General features: G+C 43.7%; 1 protein-coding gene across 1 annotated transcript in view; it reads right to left on the bottom strand.

Moving 5' to 3' along the window:
- Positions 1-608: 608 nt before the first annotated feature.
- Positions 609-26,424, bottom strand: part of LOC133344886 (acid-sensing ion channel 1-like) — an 81,898-nt gene continuing 56,082 nt past the window's right edge. The window contains exons 5-10 of the mRNA XM_061555187.1: positions 13,174-13,230; positions 12,012-12,165; positions 11,668-11,759; positions 8,659-8,738; positions 8,129-8,212; positions 609-5,947 (exon numbers count right to left, since the gene is read on the bottom strand). Coding sequence (XP_061411171.1) covers positions 5,804-5,947; positions 8,129-8,212; positions 8,659-8,738; positions 11,668-11,759; positions 12,012-12,165; positions 13,174-13,230 — 611 coding nt within the window. The 3' untranslated portion in view covers positions 609-5,803. The remainder of the gene's footprint in view (positions 5,948-8,128; positions 8,213-8,658; positions 8,739-11,667; positions 11,760-12,011; positions 12,166-13,173; positions 13,231-26,424) is intronic.

Below are 26,424 nucleotides of genomic sequence, written 5' to 3' on the forward strand. Positions count from 1 at the left end.
TAATTAGATCAACGTGTGAGTGTGAAAGAATCCATGTATTTAGATTAATATGTGGCAGCCATTAGCTGCCGCTACATTCACCATACCTAATGCTGCGCCCGGTGCAATGGTTAGCACATTGGACTTCAACTTCCCGGTCCGATCTCCCGTCGTGGCAGTTGAGCAATTGTGCACGTCTCTTCAATGCCCACCTCTGTCCACCCTGCAGTATAAATACGTACAGCGCAGTCGGTCGATGAGCAGGTCGCGTGCGGTGGGGTAAAGTGTGAGTAATCACACTTCTACAAAGATGTCTGGCCCTCGTGGAAGAGTAAGCCAAATATTGTGTCACGTGGGCCTCTTAGAGCTCTGTCGAGATACCTCCTGCCGGCATTGGCGTGAGCAAGCAATTGTGGGTTCATCATCACCCTTGGCAGACATTTATTTGTGCTACATTAATACCCGTTTTTTTAAAAACCCATCAAATTGAATCAGAATAATGTATCACTTTGAATTGCAGCACCCACTACAGTTGTGTTTGTTGTGTTCTTCAGGATGGGGTGAGGGCGGCGGGGGGTCTCTACTCGGGATGGTCGGCTCACTCGAAAGGCGACAGCAGAGAACAGGGCTCACTGATTGTTCATTTTATTGAGCCAGAGAACAGCGTGAGAGCATGACAACAACACGGGTGGCAGGGGTACAGCAGATAAGAACGTATAAATTATACGTGTACAGGGGGTGGTGTCCGAAGCAGATTGTTATATAACCAACAAAAAACACCCCTATCTCAGACGCAAACCTTCCATCTGCACACAAGTAACAACGAAGCTACATTTTGGCTACGCAAACTAAAATGTCCACTTTTTCTTCAGTTAACAATCCAACGAGCAAAAATGTTTCAAAAACGGGGGAGACGAAAGATCTGCCCCCGAAATGTTATAATAGCACAGCCACCAACAGTTCGCCAGTTTTAGTTTCTTTACCTTCATCTCGCGGGGGGGTCCCCGTCGTTTTACGGCGAAGATGTCAATGTTCACAAGGATGTCAATGATTACGAGCCGCGTAAATGTCACCGCAGTAGAGTTTCTATTTACAGGTGCGCAGTTGGTATCGACGTGAAAATAACTTCACAGTCGAAATAGCTACTCCGCTGGCCAGTTTGTGAAATCCACCACAAAGACCGCGTCAATCTCACCTTGGCGAGGGCCCATCCTTGAGCTTGACATAACACCCAACGTCTTGATTCAACATTCAATTAAAAATAATCCACGCATATATACAGAATCCAACCTCAGTCTAAACGGGCTGCCAGCTGTTCATTAGTACTGCACTCGGGCGCAGTGATGCTAATATATTTGAAATAAATAGGCATTTCCTTTATTGTATGTAATATACAAATATGCATATATATGACTTATAGCGGAATATTTATGATTTAATTTTACTGAATCTATGGCATGCTATAAATATAATGTTATGTTTGCAGTATTACTATAAAATAAAATTAGCATGATAATACGGGAATATTTAATATAATTTCTAACATAAAGTGATATGAGCCATTACAAACTACTTTTGATACTCTTCATTTTACCATGCAAATCAGAGCATACTGAAAACAATGCGCAGCTTCACCCCATTAGATCGAGAATGACGTTTGTATATATGAACACATGTAATTTTTAATTTAGCAAGTGGCTGGAATGGTTCCTTAGCAAACAAAGCACTATCTCCGCGATAAAAAAAAAACACGTTGCTGTTGGAAACAATGAGGGATGCATGGCTTGACTGGGCCCCTTTCACACGATGAAGACTCAACACTGCCCTGATTGTACTGGCAAAAATTAACATGCTGAAAACATTGGTATCCCTAGCAGCTCTCAAGAGACAACACACAGAGAGAGCATACGCTGGAGAGGGAATCTCTCAGATAAATACGCATATAGACATTGTCCACCTTCGACCCCCCCCCCCGACCCCACGTTCTAATAAACGTTAGGTAATGGTGTCACATTTGTTGAACCTATAGAGGTGGTGCCACGGTGGTGAGATTGTTAACTACCTCGCCTGTTATGCAGGAGGTCGTTGGTTCGACCCAGGACCCGATGCCTGTTGTATATTTGGAGTTTGCATGTTCTCTCCGTGGTCGTGTGGAATTTTTTCTGGTCCTCTGGTTTTTCCCTCTAAATTTAGAAACGTGCTTTTAGAGTATTTGGCTGCAATACATTTCCACACGATAAGTCACTTCGTTGAGCTATCATTTGTGGCCAGGACGCTTCGAAAAAATAGCTATTTCGTTCAATGGGCCAAACCTGGTAAAATAAAAAAAAATAGTTTAGTTTATAGTTTTAATTTAGGTGGTGGAAAATCAGCTCTTGAGAAACTGCATCTCAATATCAAGGTATTTAACTGTCTGTATGAAAAATATCTATGAGAAATTAAATGTTTTGTTTCTCATGCGGTGCTATAGTTTTTCTGCATTATTTGCACCTGAAATATTTCGTGAGCATACTCGGCCGGGCCCAATGTCAGTCCGCGATGAATACAGCTCAGGCTGTAAAGTTACATTGGCAAAACCTGGCGAAGATGGACATTTTCATTTTATTTTACAGTGGAATAACCCTGGTGCCCTCCACGTTAACAGTAAATCAGAGCAGTCAGCTCCACACGTTCTTCAAAATAACGTCGCCGCACCGTGTAGGGTGCTACGTGGCAGATCCGAGCGCAGCTGCTGGCAATAGAAGCGAGGCTTTAGGAGAACTTCATGCGGTCACCATAAAATTGACCAACGTAACATGAGCCTGCTTTATTTGTTTAAAAAAGAAAGATTTGAGCTAAAACCTCGATGAAAAGCCTCTTCAAAAGTTTAATTCTGTGCTAAAAGTCCACCTAGAAATGTTTGAATAGCTCCAGCTGAAACATTTTCAAATGTTGGCTGAAATGTAATTGATTTTCATAGAAATTTTGCTCGTAATTGATGCACCTGCAAATAAGATTCACATTTTATATTTAATTCCCCATGCATAAATGACATTTTAATTGACTTAATGATACAAATTAGTCCAACATGGCCACTTATGTTTTTTGTGACCACAATGCTACACAGCGCACTGCATAATATGTATACACTGTACAAAACATGCTTAAATTAAGCCACGTCAGTTCTTGACATATCAATTTTGGTAGCCAAAAAGATACGTTAATAAAGCATGATTAAGTATGTTGCTAATACTGTACTTAACACTTGTATTTGTCAGAAATGGCAAACACTATTTAAGCAGTACACAGAGAATCACATGTAATAGACAATTTACCTACAAGTTCAACGACTTGTGCGCTTACATAAATAGCGAACTATGGAAGCGAGGAAAGGGAGGTGTGGTGACAAATGGTATGCTGTGTTTCATCAGCATGATTACTCTCACAGTGTTACTTTCTCGTTTCCCGTGACAATAGACTTATATTTTTGCTGCTACTTCTTTGGAATAAATGAGCTGTGTTAAAGATTTTAAAAAATGAATACGGCCCAGATTTCAGCTACAGGAGTAATATGTTCTCATATTATACTCCTGGTTTCCCAGCCTCATGTAATTACAGTCATTAATGTGCACTTATAATGGTGGCTATAAGTGGGAAACATTTCAGTATGATATTTTACAGCAGCCGGTTCTTTGCATCATTCTAAATCTACAAATCTTTTCCCTCCATATGTTTGAGTAATTTAAACAAAAAATACTTTACATGCTTCAGTGGAGACTAATTGTGTCATTTTAGCTTGAGAATGTATACTTTGTGAACTTTTCAGAGTAAATCTCAATGGTATCCCTTCAAACAACAGCAATCTTTCATGCAAAAAAACATCACTCTGCTCTCTCACACATTTGAATGCGCTGCATACTTTGCGTAATCTAGTTCATCGCAACTGAATGGTTACTATATAACAAAATATCATACAGTTAGAAACAAGTTTCACGGGACATTTTCACAGCTTTCTTCAAAATAAAGGTGAGGCATTTTACTTCGCGGCAAGATGGGTTCATCGGGGTTTTTTTCTCTGCAAGTTGTTTCGCTGTACACTGCACGGCTCAAATCATGGCGCACACACATTTAACGAAATGCAAGGCAGACTTGAGTAAACCAGGGCCGATGCGACAATTCCATCGCGATTCAGGCTGGTGGCGGCTCTCTCTTGGCATCCCAAAACATGAACCATGCAGCGGCGAACCATCTGGGATGCGCACGGATACAGCCGCATGGCCCGCAAGAGCCACCCCGAGGGTTGCCACCTGTCCTGGTTTACCCAGGAATATCATTTTGCCGTACAGAAAAATCAGGACGCGAATATGCCTGTAATTTGTCCGTAGCGTAGTAATAGTTCTCCCCTCGTTCTGGTATTGAGATATTATTCTTCCCGTTGATATATCTCGTTTTTTGTACCTTCCAGGTGGAAACCCTCGTCACCCCCTTGCCACGTGTACATTGGCGTAGGGGAGCTACTCTCCATAGCCATGTCGCTGGCTCGTTTAGAGATATTGTTGTAATTAAGGATACGAACGCATCACTGGCTGCACGCCCGTTCCACGAAGAAATGTAGTGTTTTGTTTCACTGTGAAATGCACCGCAGAAACGTACATTTGTGAAGCAGTGGTTACGATGCTTTTTGACCCAACGGTGTCGCAGAAAATTTACATAACGTTACGCACAACAATTGAGAAAAAAGTGATACGTGTGCAAGTAAAATTAGAAGTATGCGACTGTTATTAACATGTTTTTCCTTCAAAAATTGAAACTATAAGCATTGCAAAAAAATTAAAAAGTTAATGGCACACGAGTACCATTTTCTTTTCACAAGTTGTAAGATTTGCAAGAGGTACCACTTAAAATGTAATCTAATCAGCTTTTGCAATCTTATGCTTGTGATAAGATATAAAAAATATAAGAGGATTACCTTGGCTCGAACTTCAATACATTGTATTTTTTGTTCATTGTCAAGTCTAACCAGCAAAGTCCCTGCGGTTTTGTGAGATGACAGATGACGCATGGAGATTACTCACTCCCTACGCACGAGCGAGACTTGAGAGAAGACAATATGAGGTGTTGTTGACAAAAGATTGTCCTTGGCTAATTCAGCACGCGGGGAGGGCGGCGGTCGGAGTGATGGGGACATCATGCGCAGTGCCATGTTAGATTTTGTACAGAGCCACGGTGGTTGTTTGATTCTCGGAAGCTATGGGCAGAGTTGGAGTCTGTTGGAGTAGAAAACGACATACGTCCCTTTAACGCTAATTGCGCACTTAACAGTAATGCAGCACGTTTGTGCTACTCCATACAGAATTAGTGGACTGTAACCAAATGTGAAAAAAATAAATTAGGTAAACCTTTATCACCACGAGTAAAGGTACAGGGGTATCCTCTGCAGAGGTGGCTTCCCGACATGGAACGTGGAACAGTGATGGTTTACGTGGTTACAATTGGGCTAACGTCAATTACATTTTTACACAGAATATGTCCCCTCCACCTCCACACTCCCCAACCACTCTGCCCTACATTCCCAGCAGCCACCGCTCAACATGGCCACATTGTGAACTTATAAGGCCTGTTGGCAGCCATTCATTTAAGCGACTGGCGGGCAGCCCGTTCCACCGTGCCGCCTGTGCTCCACCTCCCTCGCTTCCCCCGCTGTCTTCAGGCGCCAACACCTCGCAAACACTCTCCCCTCCAGGTGCATTTACCCCCCACGCCCCACCAGGAGCTGTGTCAGCCACGCTCAGGTGGGGCGAGGCGGAGCGGAGCGGGCGTCGGAGCGAGAGAGCGAGGCCCACGCCTAGCAGGTGAAGTCCTCGTAGCCGGGCCGGCCGCCCGCGTGGTGGTGCAAGGCGTGGTGCTGGTGGTGGTGGTGCGGAGGGGGCAGCATGCTGGCCGCGTAGCCGGCACTCTCACTGTGGCCACGCAGCGCCTCGCATGGGCCCTGTGCGGACACGGGTGGGTGGCAAAGGGGTGGGTGGCACAGGGGGGACGACGTTACCACTTCGTAGGGTGTCGCCGCTGTGCTTTCGGGCTGTGCCGAGTGTTGTCCGGCATGATGTCTGACGTTTCATTCCACGTGCTTGGAGCTCCTTCGGGAGCTGAGTTCTATATTTCGATCCTCATGCAATTCTTTGTCAGAATGTGTTTTTTTTAAGACTGCAGGAACTATCATTTCCATCAGTTCATGAAGACGCTCCGAACCTGCAGAGCATAACGTTGGACATCATTGACAAATATCCTGTGGCACGATATGAAAAAAAAAACACGCAGTGAGAGCTAATAGGGACATTCATTCTCACGGGTCGCTTGGCACAATAGGAGCTCGGTAGCGTATCTGGTGGCGTTACACGCAATCTCGGCTCACTTGTGGTTTAGGGGACAGCGGCGTGTGGGCTTGGGCTTCTAGTGCAAGGAATGAGATGGGTGCCCAGCCCCCTCTTCATAGCCCTCTTCATAGCCCTCTTCATAGCCCTCTTCATAGCCCTCTTCATAGCCTGGTGCCAGTACCCCTACAACCTGTGGGTCCCGTTTATGGACACCATCTTCAAAGTGCCCTAATTGGCAAAAGATGTCTAGGTTAGAAACTGTAACTATTATTGGAAACGTTGAGGAAATCAGAAATTAAAATAAAGACACCTTTTCAAAAGGCGAAGTTTGCATTGTAATTCAGTGCGTCTCATTGTAGATATGATGCATAACACTTCAAAAGCAGCCATACTTATGATTGAAGTTAATTAAGTTAATTTGCATCGTGTGTCTAGCAATGCTCTGCAGCAGAGCTTCCTAAACTCCGCTCACCACGGCCCACCACAGTAATTTTTTCCACATTTACCAATTTTCTCTCCAATTTTCTCTCCAATTTAAATCAGGTTCCTGCATGCTGCACACACTTGGTAAACACATGGAATACAATAACAACCGCCATTCGCCACTAAGTGGCGGTGAGGTGACCACGTTGCTTGTGCCAGGCCATGTGCACGTTGAGGCCATGAAATACACATACACACACAAGATCTGTATCTTCTTTGAATCATCACTGCACATCACCTGGGGCATGTTCCCCAATCATCGAGCACGTGTCGAAGGCATATATGTCAAGTCTCAAGGACTACCCTTGATACCCACAATTTTGAGTGTTTCACGGCCATGCAATGGATTGCAATGTTATTTGTTCGGTTACCTGGAATAATACATTCAGCCCTGTTTATTGCAGTGCAGCTGTTACTGATGATTCAGGTCTTATGTAAGGCTCAGCAACACCGTTCTTTTCTCTAAAAGTAGATTCACCCTTGCCTGCTGCGTGACAGTTAAATGTTTCTTTGCACGAATTACTCAGAGAGTCTGCGCTTGAGAGCAAAACACGGAGCCACCTAAAAGTGACACGAGATCTATTTCCCGCAATGTTTTCCACAGCGGACAACTCGAGTGTGACGGCGTCCTGGCATCAACAACTATGAGAACGATTAGCTGCTTTCCGCACGGTTTGTAGATGGGACATTAGCATGGCCGGTGGCATCAGGGGTGTACGAAGATCTGACGGTGCAGCACTTCAGGACAAAAATGACACAGTGACAATTTTGACCATGCTGTGATAATGTTCATTTGGGTAGCACTTCGCGTTTACTTGCATGTAGAGTTTTTTTTTTAATATTATTTTGGTTTGTGTTAAAAATAATAATACATTTTCCTCCCTCCACCCAGGTTTTTCAGCGGGGGTTTCACGCATACATGTCAACCCAACTCCTTTGGGTTGACATCAAAGTAGAAGAGGATTTTGTCTCAGATCAACTGAATCGGAAGAAAATTACGTATGAATATGGGTTGACATGTATGAGAACGCAATGTGTTTGATATCGCACCGGGGCATCTCAGAGCACTTTACATCTCACATCTCATCTTAAACATTTGCAAGCGCACTCCCAAGTGGCAGCTGTCCCTGTGGGCACAAGATGACTCGGCATCTGGCCTGCAAACAGGCATTAGTCTGGTCGGTAGCGAGAACTAGAATGGTCTGAAAGTTGGCACTATATAGCACAATACCAAGATGAACAGCTCATTGAGAACTGCCCAGCAGACCATGGAGTCAAATGTAACTGCAAGGAGCGGAGAGAAGGAGATTGACCGTCATGGGCAGGGAGGTGTCTTTGCTTTCGGTCTTTTGCTTCTTCTTGGCTCGAAAGTAGAAGAGGATTTTGTCTCTGATCAACTGAAATGGAAGACAAATGATATATTTGAATATGAAAATAATGCAGGGTGAGAACTTAAAGGCATTCATAAATAAAACATGATCTTAAAAATATACAAAATATGTTTTCACGCACCCTGATCTGTGCATGTTTGTACGTTTATGATTGACAGTACTTCTTAAAATATGCTTTGCTTTTTACAAAAATGTTGAAGTAAAAATTGTTATCACAGTATTGCTTATATGAATGTTTAAAGTCAAAGTGACTGTACATTTAATAATACAGTGGGTTCAGCAAATAAAGCAGAGCCAAGACATTTACTATAAATGTGAGTCATATATGGCTAATTCAATATTCGACATTTCCAACACATTTCAACAAATCCAACATTGTGATTTACAGCATTCTGTGTATCATCAGGGCAAAGTCTTGGCTGCACATTCATGAACGTCTGAGCATTGCTTACCTCATACACGTAATCAAATATCTCCAGGATGGTCAGAATGCTGGCCCCAATAAACAGGCCCATCTGTCCTCCAATGTCCCCTGTTTGTGTAAGAATGCGAGAAGGGTGTGAGATCAGTTATTTTTCTCTCGCTCGGTCACACCTATTTACTCCATCTCCCATAATCTGATAGCCTTTATGAACCGACTTACATTTTCAGGGATTGACTTTTTCAGCTTATGTTAATCTTAATAAAAAAAATAACCCGAGGCAATCTCCAAGGGAACGCCGTCAATCGGTTGGGCTTCACCAAATGGCCGTTTTATTTTTTTTCACCGGGAGCCATGTGGCGTTGTTATGGGCTGGGCCGCTGGCTGCACCGACTGCCAGGCAGTGTAATTATTATAAGACGATGCTGCGATGCGACGGGTGGCTTCTTACTGCACAAAGCGGCTGGCCATGTAGCCCACGTATAAATAATAAAAATGTAAATAATGACAGCGGAGTAAAGTGAGCAGTGGCAGCGACGGACCCGCACAGCAAGGCTCACAGCGTCCAGCGTGGACACCCGCCATGAGACATTTGCTCAAAGTAATGGCCTCAATTAAAAAAAAATGCAGCGTTGCAGTAATTTCCTCCTTTTGGCGCACACTGTTTTGGAAAATATCACCGCCCAATACTGTAAACTATAAAGCATGTCACTGATGATGTGGTCAAAACAAATATTTTAAAAAAATCCGTGGAATGCCACAGCTAGTCTGATACACTCGATGATGAAAAGCGAAGTCTACAGCGGTCGTGGCTCATTCAACACCACCCGGGTCATTTTGAGTGGACCACCTCTCAGAAGACATCTCTGGCATTCCCGTTATATTTTTTTTCTCCAATTTTCTCCAACCCAGCTTATCTTCCATTCCAAGATTTCCTTAACACTCAACTGACAGACCGCCACCACAGGTGGTTAATTTATTGTCTGCAGTCAGGCGGTCCAGCAGCTTTTATATATATTTTTTCATCCCAAGGTGTTTATCGTTCTGGGAGCAAATGCACTATTGCTCTAACCCCTCACGCCCCGTCCCCCTCCTGTGAGGACTGGCTGAATGTCAACTCTATAATCAGATCTCTGGCATAACAAGCATTGCGAGGTTAATGAGGGTAACACACTTTTATTCTTAGCAGAACATAAGAATATTACAGACAGTAGTTTACAGTCCGAACTACTTCAAATAATTAGCAATATATTATAAAAGACTGTAAAACAAAACTGTAATTACCGCATAATTACATAGTAACTGGAGAAGAAAATTACGCATGAATAGTTGTAAACTGCAACTGCAAAAGGCTATTAGAAGCCAATGAATGCAAATGAAACAATCATTTAGTTCTCAGTGGGTATGATACAATCTTCTATATTTTATATTTTATAAAAGAGGAATTTGTGAATATGTGTGTCCGTTCAAAATGTTTAGCGTACTTTCCGACATGCAACAAACTTGAAATTTGCCATGTGGGTACTTTCCAGACTGGACAGCATGAAAAATTTATAAAAATAGACTTTTGTATATATTTTTTTTTGGGGGGGGGGGGTGCAATTATGTATATATTTTGCACGGCAAGTGAGCTGTGACGTCACATATGGCATGTGACCCGTGTGATCGCGGGTAAAGTGAAATACAAATGTGTTGCAGGTGTCAGACGTTCTTCGCGCAGCATTGCTTTATTATTTCAGTCGTTAACTGCCGTACGCACCCTCAAAGTTGTGTGTCTGCAGCAAGCGCGTGTATGTGTGTGTACCTATGGACGCGTGCGTGTTTGTGTGTGGGGAGCGGTAGTGTAGTGGTTAGCGCGCTGCGCTACGAACCCGGCGACCCGAGTTCGATTCACGGCTACCGCCGGTGACGATTATTTGAACCGGTCCTGGGCCTCCCCTAGGTCGACTCAGCCTCAAACGAGTAACTCGTGTGGTGTGTGAACATCGCCAATGGGAAGACAAAGGCGGCCGGGCGAAGCCGGGTAGTAAAGCTAGTTATATATTTTAAAAAAACATAATTAAAGTGTGTGGACTTACAACATCATCTGTGATAAAAAACAATAAACCCCACCTTAAGAGTTACTGTTTGTTCCGGCGTAAACAAAGGGAGACAATTTGGCACACGCTTTGCTACCTGCAGATTTACTTCCACACTGGGGCGACACGCCGCTAAATACGTTTAAATCGCTTCGTGTAACATGCGGTAGAAAGATGCGCCATTAAAGCCGTAAAACTATTTCTCTTGTTTCAGTCTGCAAAAGCGCGTAGATTAAGTGTTTCTCATTCCACTTTCTCACTGTCAAAAGTCACCGCCGAGGAATTATCGGTATTTCCCTGCGTGTAGAGCTCCAGAGGCAAATAGACGTCATCCCCGGCACACATTGTTTAGGGTGAGCGCTGTGTGCATAATAATCAAACTGATGCATGTAATGGCCATACCACAGGGAGTGTGGGAACACTGCCTGCGCTTCCCATCAAGGGGTACAAGTAGGTAAGGTGGCAACATTTGAGGTACAAGAAGCTGAAAAAGAGAATGTCTAAAACTTACCAGGATAGGGGAGAACGACACGTGAATGCATTGTTTGAGTGGTATACTGTTACACAATTCACAAAAAAAAATCAGGACTTAATGTCCTGGGATAAGACTGAAATATTTCCCGGAAGCTACCTAAAAAAATACGATCCTGGGAAAACTAGGACAGGTTAGGTCAGTGGTTCTTAACCTTTTTGGAGGTACCGAACCCCACCAGTTTCATATGCGCATTCACCGAACCCTTCTTAATTGGAAAAATAAAATATGATTTTTTTCAAATTCAAAACATAGGTATATGTTTTACTGGTGCACAATCATATGAGTCGGTTGTGTGTCTTAACCTCCGCCGAACCCCTGAGACTGACTCACCGAGCCCCTGGGGTTCGATCAAACCCAGGTTAAGAACCACTGGGTTAGGTGTATGAAGGTGAGCAATATGCGTGTATGAAGGTGCTTAAACACTGACCGAGAAGTCCAGCCACCTCATAAGCCTTTTTCTGCTCAATCGTCTCATAGTTCAAGGCTTCGAAGAAGATATCCAGCACCAACACATTTTCCCTATGAAAAGGAGAACACATTTCAGATATCATGCATCCCGTTGTGACAATGGCAGCCCCTCGTCTTGCTGAAAATGTCAAAAACACAGGAACGTTTATGTGATGTTCTTGTGAGATTGGGGTACACCAATATCAACACAACGTTTCAGATGATTCTCACGAATTCACAGTCGTGGGCACAGACTGCGTGTGTGTGTAGATATGAGCCAAAAGCCACCAGTTACATCGCAATCGGGACAGAAAGCGCACGCACGCGATGTACGCCTCTGTCTTGTTGTACTTCTTGGCCAGGTATTTGGCCGAGGCCTTGCTTGGAATCTTGACCATGGAGAGTTCCTTCCCGTAGCGTGTCATGTTGCACGGCGTCTCGCACAAACAGAAGTCATTGTCCCTCTTCACCAAGACGTCTGTGACAGACAAGGGGATGGTGGTTCACTCTGGTCGTCTGGCAAAGAATTATAGCTGCAGCTGCAATGTGGTCCTCAAGGAAACAAATATTAGCAGAACCACTCCATTCTGTGTGTCCACATATCGGTAGAAATATGTTTAAGTTCATCAGCCCATTGTCTTTCAAGAACAGAATTTATTTAAGCAAACAAATTCTGGACCGATTTCAACATTTTTGGTTTCATCAGCAGTAATCAGGTTTGTTAAACAAATGCTGCTGGTTTAGCATATGTTATGGGCAAGGACACGATATAAACTATATATAATCTATGAAACCCATTCAACGTAAAAGCAATATCGTACACAAACTCATTATATGCTGTCACGGATCATTACATGTACTCAATATTGTTTTGGCAAAACTTTATTTTTAAAATATATTTTCCGTGAAGTGGCTGGGTGGCTTAGAGGTCATTGCACTGAGTCAGCATTGTTGAGATTCTGGGTTCAAATCTGGACAAATATCTGTGATTAAACCAGGTTCTTAGACGAAGAAGATATAAGAATAATCACCAATGAGTGCAGTAAAAACCCTTCATGTTAAATTTGGTCTTTTGTTTGATGCGGATAAACCATTGCTTTGACAATGATTTTTTTATTAGGTTGAATTACGTGTGTTGAACATTGCTCTGTCAAAGAGAAAATTGGAAAGTATGCCCCATAGTGTGCATATAAAAAGGTCACTTGAAGAGATGTCAGATGAATTTCTGTGGTATATCCTCAGTGGGGCTTTATGTTACTTGCATGGTGATGCATTACTCTGGAAGTGCTCCGAAAGGACACTTCATCTCATGACACGATCCCGATGAGAACAATTCAAATAAAAATGTGGATAAAAACATGGTCCCACAAAGTAAAAAAAACCGGAGAGAAACCCTTATCCACAAAAGCCAATACAAGACATGTGAGCGTTACAGGGGATTATGTGTTCATCATTAGGTGGCACAAGGTGCCTGTGTTGTACGTACCGAGTACAGGGCGGGCACATTCCGTGTATTGCTCCGGGGTACAGTAGGGGGCATCTCCTGCAGCAAAGATAAGAGTGGAGAGGTCAGGGAGGTTCTCTGTGTTTACTGCGGCCGCTGGTGTCCCTCTGCCTGTCACGGACACACAGGGCACACGACCTCATTGCTTGTTGAGATGAGATGGAGGAGATGTTGTCCTCCTCGGTGGGTTTCTCACTCCACCACTGCACGTGGCAGTCACAAATACAGGACTATGTGGGCACGCACCGACGTACTGGGTCTTTCTGTAAAAATTAGATCGCTACAAGGGTTGTTCGTGATCAGTATTCATATACACATACACAAAAAAACGACCAGTCTGTCCCATGAATGTGATTCGCCAGTTCTATTCTTCGTATGGAAATATGTTGAGGAGCTAAATGCAAATGTCCAGGTCTCGTAGTAGTAGGTTTTTACCCTTTTAAACTGGTACAAAATTGACACCTTTATTCAAGGCATCATGTTTGGAATAACCACAACACAAGTAGTCAAAAAAAGCAAACAAAAAGAAGCAACTCTGATAATGATAATAATATGCACTGTCCTTGAAGTTGATTGGTCCACACCCGAGACGGCTTTCTTTAGAGTGCATATTATTATCAGAGTTGCTTCTTTTTGTTTGCTTTTTTTGACTGCTTGTGTTGTGGTTATTGCAAACATGATGCCTTGAATAAAGGTGTCAGTTTTGTACCAGTTTAAAAGGGTAAAAACCTACTACTATATTTGGCCACTGGTAAAAGAGATCTCATAGTGTCCAGGTCTCGTAGCTCAGTGAGGGCTTCAGGAGTGAGTTTGGGTAGTTTTGCTGTTCTTCCGTTGAAGGAATACAGACTACAGAGTGGTTTACTCTGTGGTCCATAGTTTGGGTTGGTTGGACACAATCGCACTGCAGCTTGTTTTAAATGTTCCATTTATGAAGGAAATGTGCACATGGGCCTGTTGATGTTCTGATGCGGTTGATGGTTACACCGATGTCTTTAAGGAGGAGTCTTAAAGCCAAGATGTGCCGATGTTTAGGTCCCGAATTAGGTGTTTATTCTGGATGTCTGCATTGTTCCACTCTGTTTCCCAGCGTTCTTCCACATCTGGGTGAGATTCTAGAATGGTGACAGCAATGGAAATTCCAGGAGGGAAATCGTGACTTAGGTCCACAGCAATGTACATTGTTGAGGTCTTGGTTGATGGGAAGGTTGTAACTGACAAGTAAACACATAAACTCCCTCGCAGTGTTCGCATGTCTATTTGGTGGTCGAATGTTCGCCAAAACAGGGGGCCAGAGGATTGGCGTCGGCTTCACTGTTCCGGTTATGATTCGCCAGTGAGGTTACGGAAGTCTCCCATGCAAGAGAATAAAAAGTCTGAAATGGCTTATCATCTGGTTAAATAAGGAATAACTATTGCTTGCTCAGTGTTGGCATGCATGGTCAGATTTTATTTATATCGCGGCTGGATTCAACTGCTGTATGCAAATCGTTTGTAATATCTAGCTTCCAATACAAAATTTGTTTGAAATTCAATCCATCGTTTTTTTAGGTCAAGATGAACATTTCAACTCACAACTATAAATTACATTTAACATTTGCTGCATTTTGTCGGTCTGAGTTCTGTAAATTAAATTGCCTTGTATAAAAGAAGCAAAAAAAGGAAATTTCGACAACAAACTACATAATTAAATGGCCTGTTTTGACTGCCAAATTTCTTGAGGCTGAGAAGACGATTGAATATAAATGATTCATTCAACATCTGAGTCTTCACGAAACAGCAACCATTGCCATATCTAAACTCCAGCCAGTTTGAAGCCCTTGTACTAATGCAGAGTTTTGCAATTGAAATCAGCAGACGTCTTTAAAGTACCACGTTGTTCACACAAAGCACGCGTGGTGATGTGGACTTAACCTGGATTACAAGATTATAATTCAGACATTAGCACGTGCTCCGCAATTAAAATTCACACTTAAACGCCAGCAGTTTAACGGTTAATTTGTTTTTCTATATATAACAAGCAAACGCTCGTGATGCGTGAATGTTAATGGCCTTTTGGAGTTGCGCATGTGCTGGGGTATGCTGCAAACAGTGTGGTGCATGCCAGTCGCATGCCATCAATAATGTTTAATTTCACGAGCACCCTAGGTCCGACGCCAATTTGCGTATTCCACCCAGCTGACGCCAACGGAATCAGCTGCATTACACTCGATACGATTAACAAAGCTCTGTGAGCAATCACCCAGGCATTTAATTCCAAAATATGCTCCAGGATTTAAATGTATGCCAAACACATGCAGCGCAGCCTCGCAGCACTGAGATTAGAGTTTGACAAATTAAGTTACCCATTGGATCACAATCACTGTGCGCATGTTTGCATAAGAGATCATTTTCTTGGTATTTTCTTCTCTTATCTGTGCTGTCTGGATGTGAAACATTCTTGATTGTGTTTACCCTTTGGATATCAAAAATATAATTCGTTTAAGCATATTATGATTTTATCTTCGAAGCTCCGTCAACGCATTGCTCAGTATTGCCATACAATAAAGTGACATTTATAATTTATAATCTACAGAGAATGTGACAGTACTGTGCCAACCACATTTAATGTTGTCACCACATCCTCGTTATACCGACTATAATCACCGATGAATGTCTGTCCTGAACGCGCGTGACGGGACTCCACATCGACCAGCCCCCTCATTAATATTCATGAGCAGGTGACGTCCTCCAAATGGACCCACCCCCCCCACCCCTCATTAATAACCATGAGCGGGTGATGTCACTCAATATGGAGTACTCCCTCCTCACTAATAATCATGCGCAAGTGACGTCACTCCCCATCGAACAGCCCCCCTCATTAATAATCATGAGCAGGTGACGTCATCCAAATGGACACCCCCCTCTCCCTCAATAATCATGAGCAGGTGACGTCATCCAAATGGACACCCCCCCTCTCCCTCAATAATCATGAGCAGGTGACGTCATCCAAATGGACACCCCCCCTCCCCCTATTCATAATAATTAGCGGGTGACGTCACTCCACATGGGGGGGGCGAGGCGCCTCCTCCCCCCTCCTCGGCGTCAACTGACAACCCTCACTACAAAGGCAGAACCCTCACGTCACGTGGTCTCCGTAGCGCTGTTGAGACATCAAAGTAAAAAAGACGTCATGATGAACAAGGGATTATAACCTTTAAATGAAATAAGTCTGTCACCGCGCCCTGACAAATTGCACACGCTTGGATGCAATGAATATATCACGTCGCGGTCTGATTTTCGCTTGCAAGTTTTAGATTTACTGAAATACACTCGACCTTGGACGGGCAAAAGGCTAGTTAACTAAATTTGAAGTTGACCTAATTGTGCACAGAATTAGATCGTCTTTAGTAAGTGTAAATTTCTATGTAAAGCCACAACAGCAGATACATTCTTTTCTCACCTGAAGACGGCCGCTTGTGTTGCGACCAAAACGTCGTGTTTTATTTGATTCTTTTTTCTACCTACGTGACTTTACCGAAATAACCAAAGAGTATGGATTCCTGCAGTCACGAAAGCTTCAAATCAAGATCAAAACATTTATTTTACATGTTTTATTCTACACAAAAAAAATTATTTACAGTCCTTCGGCAACCCACTGCCAAGTCGGGTGTGGGGTCGCATGACCGTATCTCAACCTCCTGGTCAGTGTCAGGTGGTGGAGAGGGGTCGAGGATGAAACTAAACCTAAACCATTTTATTTTTATTTTACGAGGTAAGGCCCACTGAGCTATGCATCTCTCTGTCAGAAGCGACTTGGCTATTGTAAATGATTACTCAACGAAGTGATTTAATCCCGTGGAAATTTATAGCAGCATAATACTCAAAACACACGTTTCTAAAATGTGGAGGAAAAAAACCCCAGGACCCAGAGAAAAAAATCACGCCACCGTGGGGAGAGAGAACATGGAAACTCCAAATATACAGGGATCGAACCCACGACCTCCTGTATATCAGGCGAGGTAGTTAACATCTCGCCACCATGGCGCCCAGCACAAGTTCATGTCCCACTCTCCACAACTATGAGCCGTGGCCAGGATTCAAAGTCAGGTTTCCAGGTTCATCCAGCAGTGTACACTATACCACTATTCCCACTCAAATAATGATATCAGTTGTTTGTGTTTACCAGAAATAGCTCAATGGATCTCAAGACTTTCTTAAGGAGGGTCCTGTTCTGTCTTGTTTAACTAAATTTCATTGATGAGAATTTTAAATGTAGGATGAAACTGGGTTTATGCGGACAAAACCAATGCACATGAGAAGAATAACATTTCACACAGATATCTCACACATTCATTGCTCAGTTGCCATGTCTTGGCAACCTCGCAGCCTAAGCCTACAACACCTACTAATTCCCATGCAGTCTTCCATACCAGACTGATTAGCCGCAAACTCTGCTTAGTTGCTGAGATCTAACGAGATCAGGCACATTCATCACGGTGATTTGGTCACAGGTACACACAAGGTGTGGAAGTGAATCCAGGTTGCAATACAATTCAACAAAACCTTTCGCCTTCAATTAATCGATTGTCCACATCTGACAGTGACACAAACACAACGTGTCACGCTGCACATTTGTCTCCTGCAATCGCCACTGAAGCGTGGGATGCGTCCACTTTGTGGGTTCACGCGTGTGCCTCTTTCACTTATTTAATGCTACAACTATGCCAGATCTTTTAACGGCCGAAGCTTTGCGCATTAAAAATTAAACTCACCTAAATAAAATATGAATACGCTGTGCTATAAAATTCAATTACATTTTAAGGCAGTTTTTAGATTTTTTTTGTCAATGTTAAATTTAAACCTGAGAAAACGTTAGCATTGGACAAAGCAATGCACAGCTCATCAGGTGGACATTAGCGGTGGTGGCATTAAGCATACGAAATCTAAGCAAGAGCTTAGGGCTGCAAGAACCTCAAAGGGCTCCTGTTCCATAAAAAACCACAAGTGTACCAAAAATACGCTGGCTTTGAGATCCGAGTAAAAATAAAAGCTCATCATTCTAATAACACCTCTGATTAAGCACAGCTGGCAATGTTGCGGTGCGAAAGAATTTCAACATACATTTTCCATGCATACATAACACTATTAAAATTGCTTAAAATTTCGATTTAAAGCTTTCGTGACTGCAGGGATTCATCTTCTTGGTTCTTTCGGTAAAGTCACGTAGAATGGAAATAATAAAATAATAATAAATAAAATAATAAAAAGAATAAAAATAAAACATAATAATAATAGACGCTGTCTCCCCGACAGACCTGATCTTCACCTGAGGACGGCTGCTTGCGTTGTGGCCGAAACGTCGTGAGAATAATTTTATTATGTTTCATTTTTATTATTTTATTATTTCCATTCTACGTGACTTTACCGAAAGAACCAAGAAGAAAAATTGCTTTAATTGTAATTAGTTACATAAATGTCCAGCACATGATGTCTGTGGCCACCCACAATGATGTACCAAAGCAGTCTTTCTGCGTTGGCAGCAGTGGTGTGACAAGCCTGTAATCCAGAATTGCAGACGGCGAGGATTAGTGGATCGTAAACAAATGTTTTGAAACTCACTTCCCGTGGGCGTCGAGGTGTCATAACCTTGGCTCGCCACGAGAAGGCAGTACAACAAACATGTGGATTCCAACCTGCACGGATTGCATGGTATAACGTGTTTCCCCCTCGCATGTAATGGGTTTTCTTCGGGTGCTCCGGTTTCCTCCCCATGTAAATACTCATTAATGGGCCGATAGCACCTTCATATATAGAGAGAGCTTGGGACATTGTTGGCTGCCGGCTCATCATCTTCTTACTTGTCTGTGGTTCCTCCCCTCGCCTCTGAGTCGTTCTCTCTCTACAAGAGTGAATGAATACTGTGTGCGTCAGAAGTACAAGTTTTGATATTATTATAATGAAAGGAGATCAGCTCCCCCTTCAGGCAGTCCTCGCCGGACCACACGTAACTGCTCGGTATTTATGGCAAGTAAAAATGACCAGCATTACGTTTAAGAGATGTCTTCCTTGTAAATAAAATTGCGTCTTCCAGTTTACACTCTTTATTACTTTTACTTTTGTTTGTTTTCGTAAAGCTTGTTTTATTTTCATTATTGTTAGAATTTATATAGTTTATCGATTGGCGAAGCACCTTTATAATGTTTTACAGCTCGCTTTATGAGGCTGTTCAGTGAAGCTATTAAATTATTTATTTGCAAACTTCACTTCTCCAATCGGCAGAAACACACCGTAGCTGTAACTCAACGGAAAAAAGGGATTATGTTGGTGTCCACAGAGGAGAATTGTGATCAATACAAGCCATTTCCTTCCCTCTATCGTTTTTCTTACATTTTGTCCTATAAATAAAAACAGATGAATCTCGTAACTCATCATCTTCTTTGATGACTTATTTCACACCTCATTCCAGTTATATAAACTTCTGTTATGAAAGGTGTTTTCTCATAAAACTACTGCTCATCTTTGACAGAAATGAGTCGCTCTGGGGATCAGTCACAGCCTGTCGTAGCGGCTTGTGGTCCCATAACGTTGAGGTCAGCGAGTTCTTCCTCACATGGTGATGGCAAAGGTGCAGCCCTGAAATATCTTGCCCATGATACTACTGGTGGAAGGGCCTCCATGAGTGTTCAGCTCCAGAGAGCCCCTCTCGAGGGAATTTTGGCCTATTCTTCCACGCTGGACAGATGTTTTAAAAGAGGTTGGCGTTCCCACATGTTATCCCAGCACACACACTAATTGCCGATGGAATAACTGTGGTGTACACATTTGTACTAGTGGGTGGATGGAGGCAGGGGGATTTAATAAACTAGCCCATTGTTTCAACAGCCACGCCAGAAGATCGTACTGGCAATCGCTGGATTGAAAGTCCAGTGGACTAACCATTATACCAAGGCAACATTTCTGGTAGTCATTATAAATTTCTGGCATTCTTCAAGCATAACGACGACAGGCTTAATCAACACAATTTAAACTTCGTTTTTTTGTTGTCGTTTAATGACTTATAGGCGAACTCGCCAGAGCTTTGAATACTTTGCATACTTTTCTGGAATGTTTTTTTTGCAATGGAATTATGTTTTCTGCTCCACCGAGATAATACATAATTGCCTTCGCAAATGCGAATGTGCACACATCGGGTAGGGCATTTATCATGGGAGTTGTGGTGCAACTGTTGAACTTTTCTGCGAAGAAATTGTTTTATTGAGGTGAAATGTTTGAAAGTGAAAGGTTCACCAGGCTCAAGAGATGGGCACACAGGTCGAGCGATCAATGTGGTTTCAGCACTTCCACGAATTTCGGACCTGCTTCCTGACTTCAGCATTCATCTCCATTGGGATTATTGGCCCCATCGTGGAAATTCTACATTTCTTTGATAGTGGCTAGTCGTTCAATCCGACAATAACCGGTTACTTTCCATTCCAAACAGTGATGATAATCTTACGGCGGGACAATACATTTTCCACATACCTATTACGTACACAATCCATTTTATTCTGAGTGGCAACAATTACGGGTGTTCTGTTGGTGATACCTGCAATGTACATTTCCATGACCGTGCAAAGTGATGAATGCATAATTATACCGGATGTCCTTGGAATTTCATTGCTTCTTTGTGTTCGGGTGCTCTCACATGTGAAAATTAAGTCAATGACCTTGATGGCCATCACCATTCAAACTTAAAAGTATTTCAGATTAAACACTGTGGACAATAAGCTAAAGAGATGTGCACAGCCAGAATAGAGCTGTCACACATCCTCTGAAGAGCTATAATCTGCCGTTGCACATTTGCATATTTTAAAAGAGATAGTGACTGTCAATTCATGTCACAATCTCCCATGGACGCAGGGCCATCAGCTTCATAAGTGCTGAACCGCATTATGCAGCACTCCGCAAACCCCAACAAAATGTCCAGGACTCTCCCCCCCCCCCCCCCCACACAAATTATAATCCCCCCCCCCCACCCCTGCTTATTTAATGCTTCGCACGTCTGTTTCAGTATGGAGGCGCGTGCAATTAGACACACACATTGGATACATTCGCATCTCGTCTGCCGCACGGATCAGGGCACATATTGCCAGCGGCATAGCTGGAGGACAAGGTCCGCTGCTATATATAACCTCCCACCAGAGTCGAACCTCTCCAAGATAATGAATTCCACTGCCGCTGAATGAGCAGTGGCGGTGTTTGGGAAACAATCATGAATGTTGGCAACGGGCCTCTGGGCATTCTGTTTGTGCCACGGCTATTACGATCTGGTAGCAACAGCGCCATGTAAGTGTATATTATTGCATCACCCTTCAAGGTTGTCTGACAATAAAAACCCGGTGAAACTCTGGAGCAATCGCTTAGAGCTCGGTTGCTTCAATTGTGTGGACTGGGCCAGGTCGATATCTCAGACAAGTACAAGATTTGGGCACACTTGGTGATTATACAACAATGACGCTGAAATGCTGGCACACAATCGTGGTATTTTTTTTCCTGCAATGTATCTGCACAAGGCTCCCTTAAAGGCATTGTTGTAGTTCTATGATATTGTGTGCATGTGTCAAAGAAAACCATACGTCTGAAAAAAGCTAAAACCCTTACTATGATTCAACACCCGCCCGACTGATATAACTGTGAGATATGCTTAGTCAAGCGTTCACAAAAGAGCACTGGATTTCTTCGAAAAATAATGTCTTTACAGTTTGAACTAGGATTCATGTACGCCAGTTAAACAGCGCACACACTGTTTCTGTTCCAGCAGTGTTTTGCCCAGCATCTGAGATCAAACTCTCAGGAAATAGCAATGAGTCTCCACATTCCAGTAAGATAAAAATTATTCTCAAAGCCAAAAGGCGGCTGGATACTGACACAGTCCCATATTGTTCCTCGGAGAATTTGAACAGGTCTGATGAAAAGTGAGGGAATTTCATGACGGATGTCCTTTTGCCTATCTTCTTCAAGAGTCCATCGGAGCTGAAATTGAGGAGTGAATTTTCTCAAGGTTGTTGGAGGAATGTGATTCTACATTACAAGATAAGACCACCTTGGGCTGATTTTAGCCAGATCTGTCTGGGTCAGCGAGCTGAAAGATATGGTGTGGAAGAAGTTCAATGTACATACATATCGCCACTTGGCTGAGGTGTTCCTCTTGCTATGGCTGTGGTTACCAGTCACGTGACACCTCCAGCCTATCAACGATCTGAAAGTATTCGGTGAGAAATTAAGCCGTGGGACCACCTGTCTATTTTTGTTCTAAGCCCCGTGAAGGTTGACGTGGACACAATTTTCAATGTGCTGCAAAAAAAAGTATAAATAAATATTTACGGAAACACGAGCTGGCACATGCAGAACGAAGATGGGAATTGTGACTCCTACGTTGAACAGCAGTTATTGAAAAAAAATGAGACCTATGGGTTTTTTTTTAAATCTCTGAAGCTTTCATGTGTGAAAACATTGTTGTGTATATTATACCCAGATACCTTATGGTGGGAATTGCAAAGAAAACCCATGAATAGATAGTCTAAAGGTCCATAATTATTCATGTAAAAAGAGGAATTGTGAAAGTAATTAATGGGGACTGAAAAGGGGTTAAAATGTAAATGGAAATATTAATGATTTAAAATTCACACACCGTGTGTGTAGTGTGTGCGTGTACATTGCTTTTATTGAAGCAATGCAGGTCAGGATGACACTGGATATAATTCTAACCCGTATTTGCCTGATTAAATGCAGTGCATTTTCAGCTGTGTGGTTCAAATTGCTTGTTAACTCTCATAATGAAGTACTGTGATGGATTTATTATTTTGAGTTATATTTATTTTTGCACAGAGACAATGCACTTCAATGTTTACATAATATAACGCGATAATTTATTTATTTTACTTAAAATATATTTATCAATGCATCAGCCGCTCACTGTTGCCACGCTTTGTTTATGCACCAAAAGCACATATTTATCTCTCTGTGCGGGTCAGCTCTATTAAGCGACATGAAGCTTGTTTACAAGAAGGCCCCATTTTGTTTCCGCGGGTATTACCGAGGCCCACGGGAACCGTGTGTATCGACTGCAGCTGTTAATGGCGCTGCGCTACCTGCCATCTTTTTCACAGGCATTACAGAGCGTATCGACTGAGCATTGCCAATGTCATGTGCAGCGTGCGTCAGTGTATACAGTCTTTGATGAACACGCACTCCGCCCTGAGATTAATGGGCTCAGATTGACCGAGGCCTCGCCTTAGCAGGCTCAGTACCAGGGACAGCGCTAGGAGGCTAATAGGCTGAGCCCTGCATCACCAAATGTCCCTTTGGACGGCCACCCACGTTGGCTCTCCGTGGTAATATCCCTTTCATGGTGGCCCACACAGCAGCGCTACTGGCCACCTCATCCAAGAGGAGCCATCTCAATACGTTCACTGTACTGAACAGCACAGAGTGCAGCTTTCTCAAGTTGGGAAAGTGTTTCTTTTGCTGGTATGGTGGACTGGGTAGTGGCGTATCTATCGAGTATACAGGCAGTGCAACGGTACTTGGGTCTATCCTTCTAGATCCCGTCTGGGGATGAAGATGGTATTATAGATGTGCATCGGTCACTTGATACCTGTGTGCTCCATCCGGTTCTCTCTGTTTTTGTACTGTTGCTGAAAATCATAAAAGAAATGCCAGTAGCGGAGGGGTGGAGTAGAAGATGTGGGGATTGCCACTGTGTTTGTGGGCTCCACTTAAAAAAAAAAAAGATGTGTGGCTAATATGATGCTTTGGTATTACTGAGCAATTTTACCCCAAACCAGAAATACGTGAGATTTGTCTGCATCACCATGAGCTTGTGAGAAAGCACCGAAGTATGTGAGTGTCACGCCGGAAGTGTGGCACTTGATAGTTCTGCATTTTGTGTGCTCACGAACAGCTCTCGACTTACTATGCGAGTCGGGTTCACGAAACTGGAGTTGGCATGACTATGAGCATGTAAAATGGATACACTACTTCAAAAATAAAGTCTTACCATTTATTAAATCTAAGGCTGCCATTAGAGTTGGGGATCGAGGGACTAATGAAGGGGGTGGCATTAGTAGAGTAATCTGAGGTCTTCAAGAGAATTTCCTCTGTAAAAAATACATGTTCCCCCTAAAAACGAATATATGTGCCGCCGAGGAATAAATATTTAGTTTCCCTTCCGAAAGTTTGTGCTCGCTTCATTTTCTGTAACAGTGACCCTAAACCGAGCCACAAACAATCTTCGCTGGTGGGAACGAATACTCGTTTCCCTGGGGGTACAAACATTCGATGGAAGCAAAATGAATTTACACCGGCACATACCTTGATGGCCTTTAATGGAGGAAACAGCACAAGTGTGGGTGTTAACAGTTGAGAAAACGACCAGTAGGACAGCCCATTTTACCCCCACCCCCCCTCACTTGATCCGTCTATGGCCACAAATGAAAGCAACTCCAGGTGTGAATGACCCACACAAACCCAACTGTGACGAAGAAGGGCTCTCACGACTGAAATATTACAACCGTGCATGAATAATTCATAAACAGTTGCATGGTTTATGCATGACCAGTGCATGAATAAGTAAAAATGTTATTTGTTTCACGCAGCTAAACAGTTTCTTTGTGTAAGTTGCAGTCTGTTTGCCGTATTTGATGGTGAAAAAGATGGTGTCTCCCCATGCCTTCGCTCATGATTATGCTGCGATTGAGAAGCAGTGCGCATCGCCACGATGACTGCTGGGTGATAAGTTTCCTGGCAACTTGTCAATTTGATTGAAAATGGTATACATTGCACAAGTGAGCTCGAGTAGGTTGAATGGCTTACCACTGGAGTACGGGTGGCAGAGAGGGGGGGAGTCAACAACAGGGAAATCGACCCACGCAGCGGTAGCTTGTCTATAGGGGGATCGGTGGGGTTGGGACTCACGAGTGAATAAATACAAGAAAAAAAAACGTGAACAAACTTGCCCGCTCGTTTTAAACCTTTTAAACTACGTACGGCCAGCTCACTGCCTCTCCATCCGCCACTCCCCCCACTCCCCCCACGCCCACGGGTTTATGACCCCCACAAATATTATTTGCCCACCGCTCGCCACTGCAACGCATGCCGATGAGACGTCTTCTCTCCATTGTGAGGCGGGCTGAGTAATGCTAGTGGAGTGTGTGTGTGTGCGAGTGCGTAGATATCAATCATCATTTTGGTCCCTGTGTGAGCAAAGAGTGGGGGGACTCTGAGAGAGTCCTAAATTGAAGGGAATTATGCGATGGCACATCTGAACACATGTCACACGGCAGCAACGCTGAGCGGGAAGGCGTGCGAGTAAGGGCGATATATTACGTGCTGCTCTGGGGACTACACGAAGAAATTCACAACACATTCCTGCGGAGGGAGCTGGTAGGAACGTTGGGTTGCTCGGTCAATGGGCAGGGTCAACGGCGGCGTGGTGTATTCCGCAAATATGCCCGACTGTGAGGGCGGGCACAAGCCGGCGTGAGTAGGTTAAATGTTGAGTTTTATAAGGGCACCACGGGGTGACCAGCCCCTCCCCACCCAGCCCCACCCCACCCAGCCCCACCCCACCCACCCCCCACCCCACCCACCCAGCCTCTCCCTACCCTCCCCTCCCCACCCAGCCCCTCCCCACCCTCCCCACCCAGCCCCTCCCCACCCTCCCCTCTCCACCCAGCCCCACCCCTCCCATTTTTGGATGCACGACGGACGGACGGACGGACACAATAACCCCCTGTGGGCTGGTGTCACCAGGAGGTTCCTACCAGTATCACACTGTTTGTTTAGCATCTGTTCATTTGATGGGCACAGTTTAACCTGTTTGGCTCGGGCATCCTGTGGGACGTCAGCAAGCACTTACCTGGGTCAGCTCTGCACACAAAGCAAGGTGTGAAGAAGGTCAAGTTGTTAAGGTCAAGGTGCAGCTCTGCAATTGCTCGCTCACACTACTGCTGGTAGATGGGCCTCCACTAAAGGCAGCTCGAGAGAGAGCCCATCTCGGGGACATTGGTCTACTCTTCCACACTGGCCAGACGTCTTGGAAGAGGTGTGAGTAACCGCACTTTACCCCACCACGTGCAATCTGCCGAGCGACTAAACTGAGGCGCACCCAATCCATGTTGTTGAGTGGACAGAGGTGGGGCAGGGAGGATGCCTTGGGACAGGGTTACAACAGAGCATTAGGGGAGTAGGGCAATGGTAAAGAACAATGAT

The sequence above is a fragment of the Lethenteron reissneri genome, chromosome 20 (assembly GCF_015708825.2).
Source record: "Lethenteron reissneri isolate LAM-NWPU_2019-01 chromosome 20, ASM1570882v1, whole genome shotgun sequence".
NCBI classification, from domain to species: domain Eukaryota; kingdom Metazoa; phylum Chordata; class Hyperoartia; order Petromyzontiformes; family Petromyzontidae; genus Lethenteron; species Lethenteron reissneri.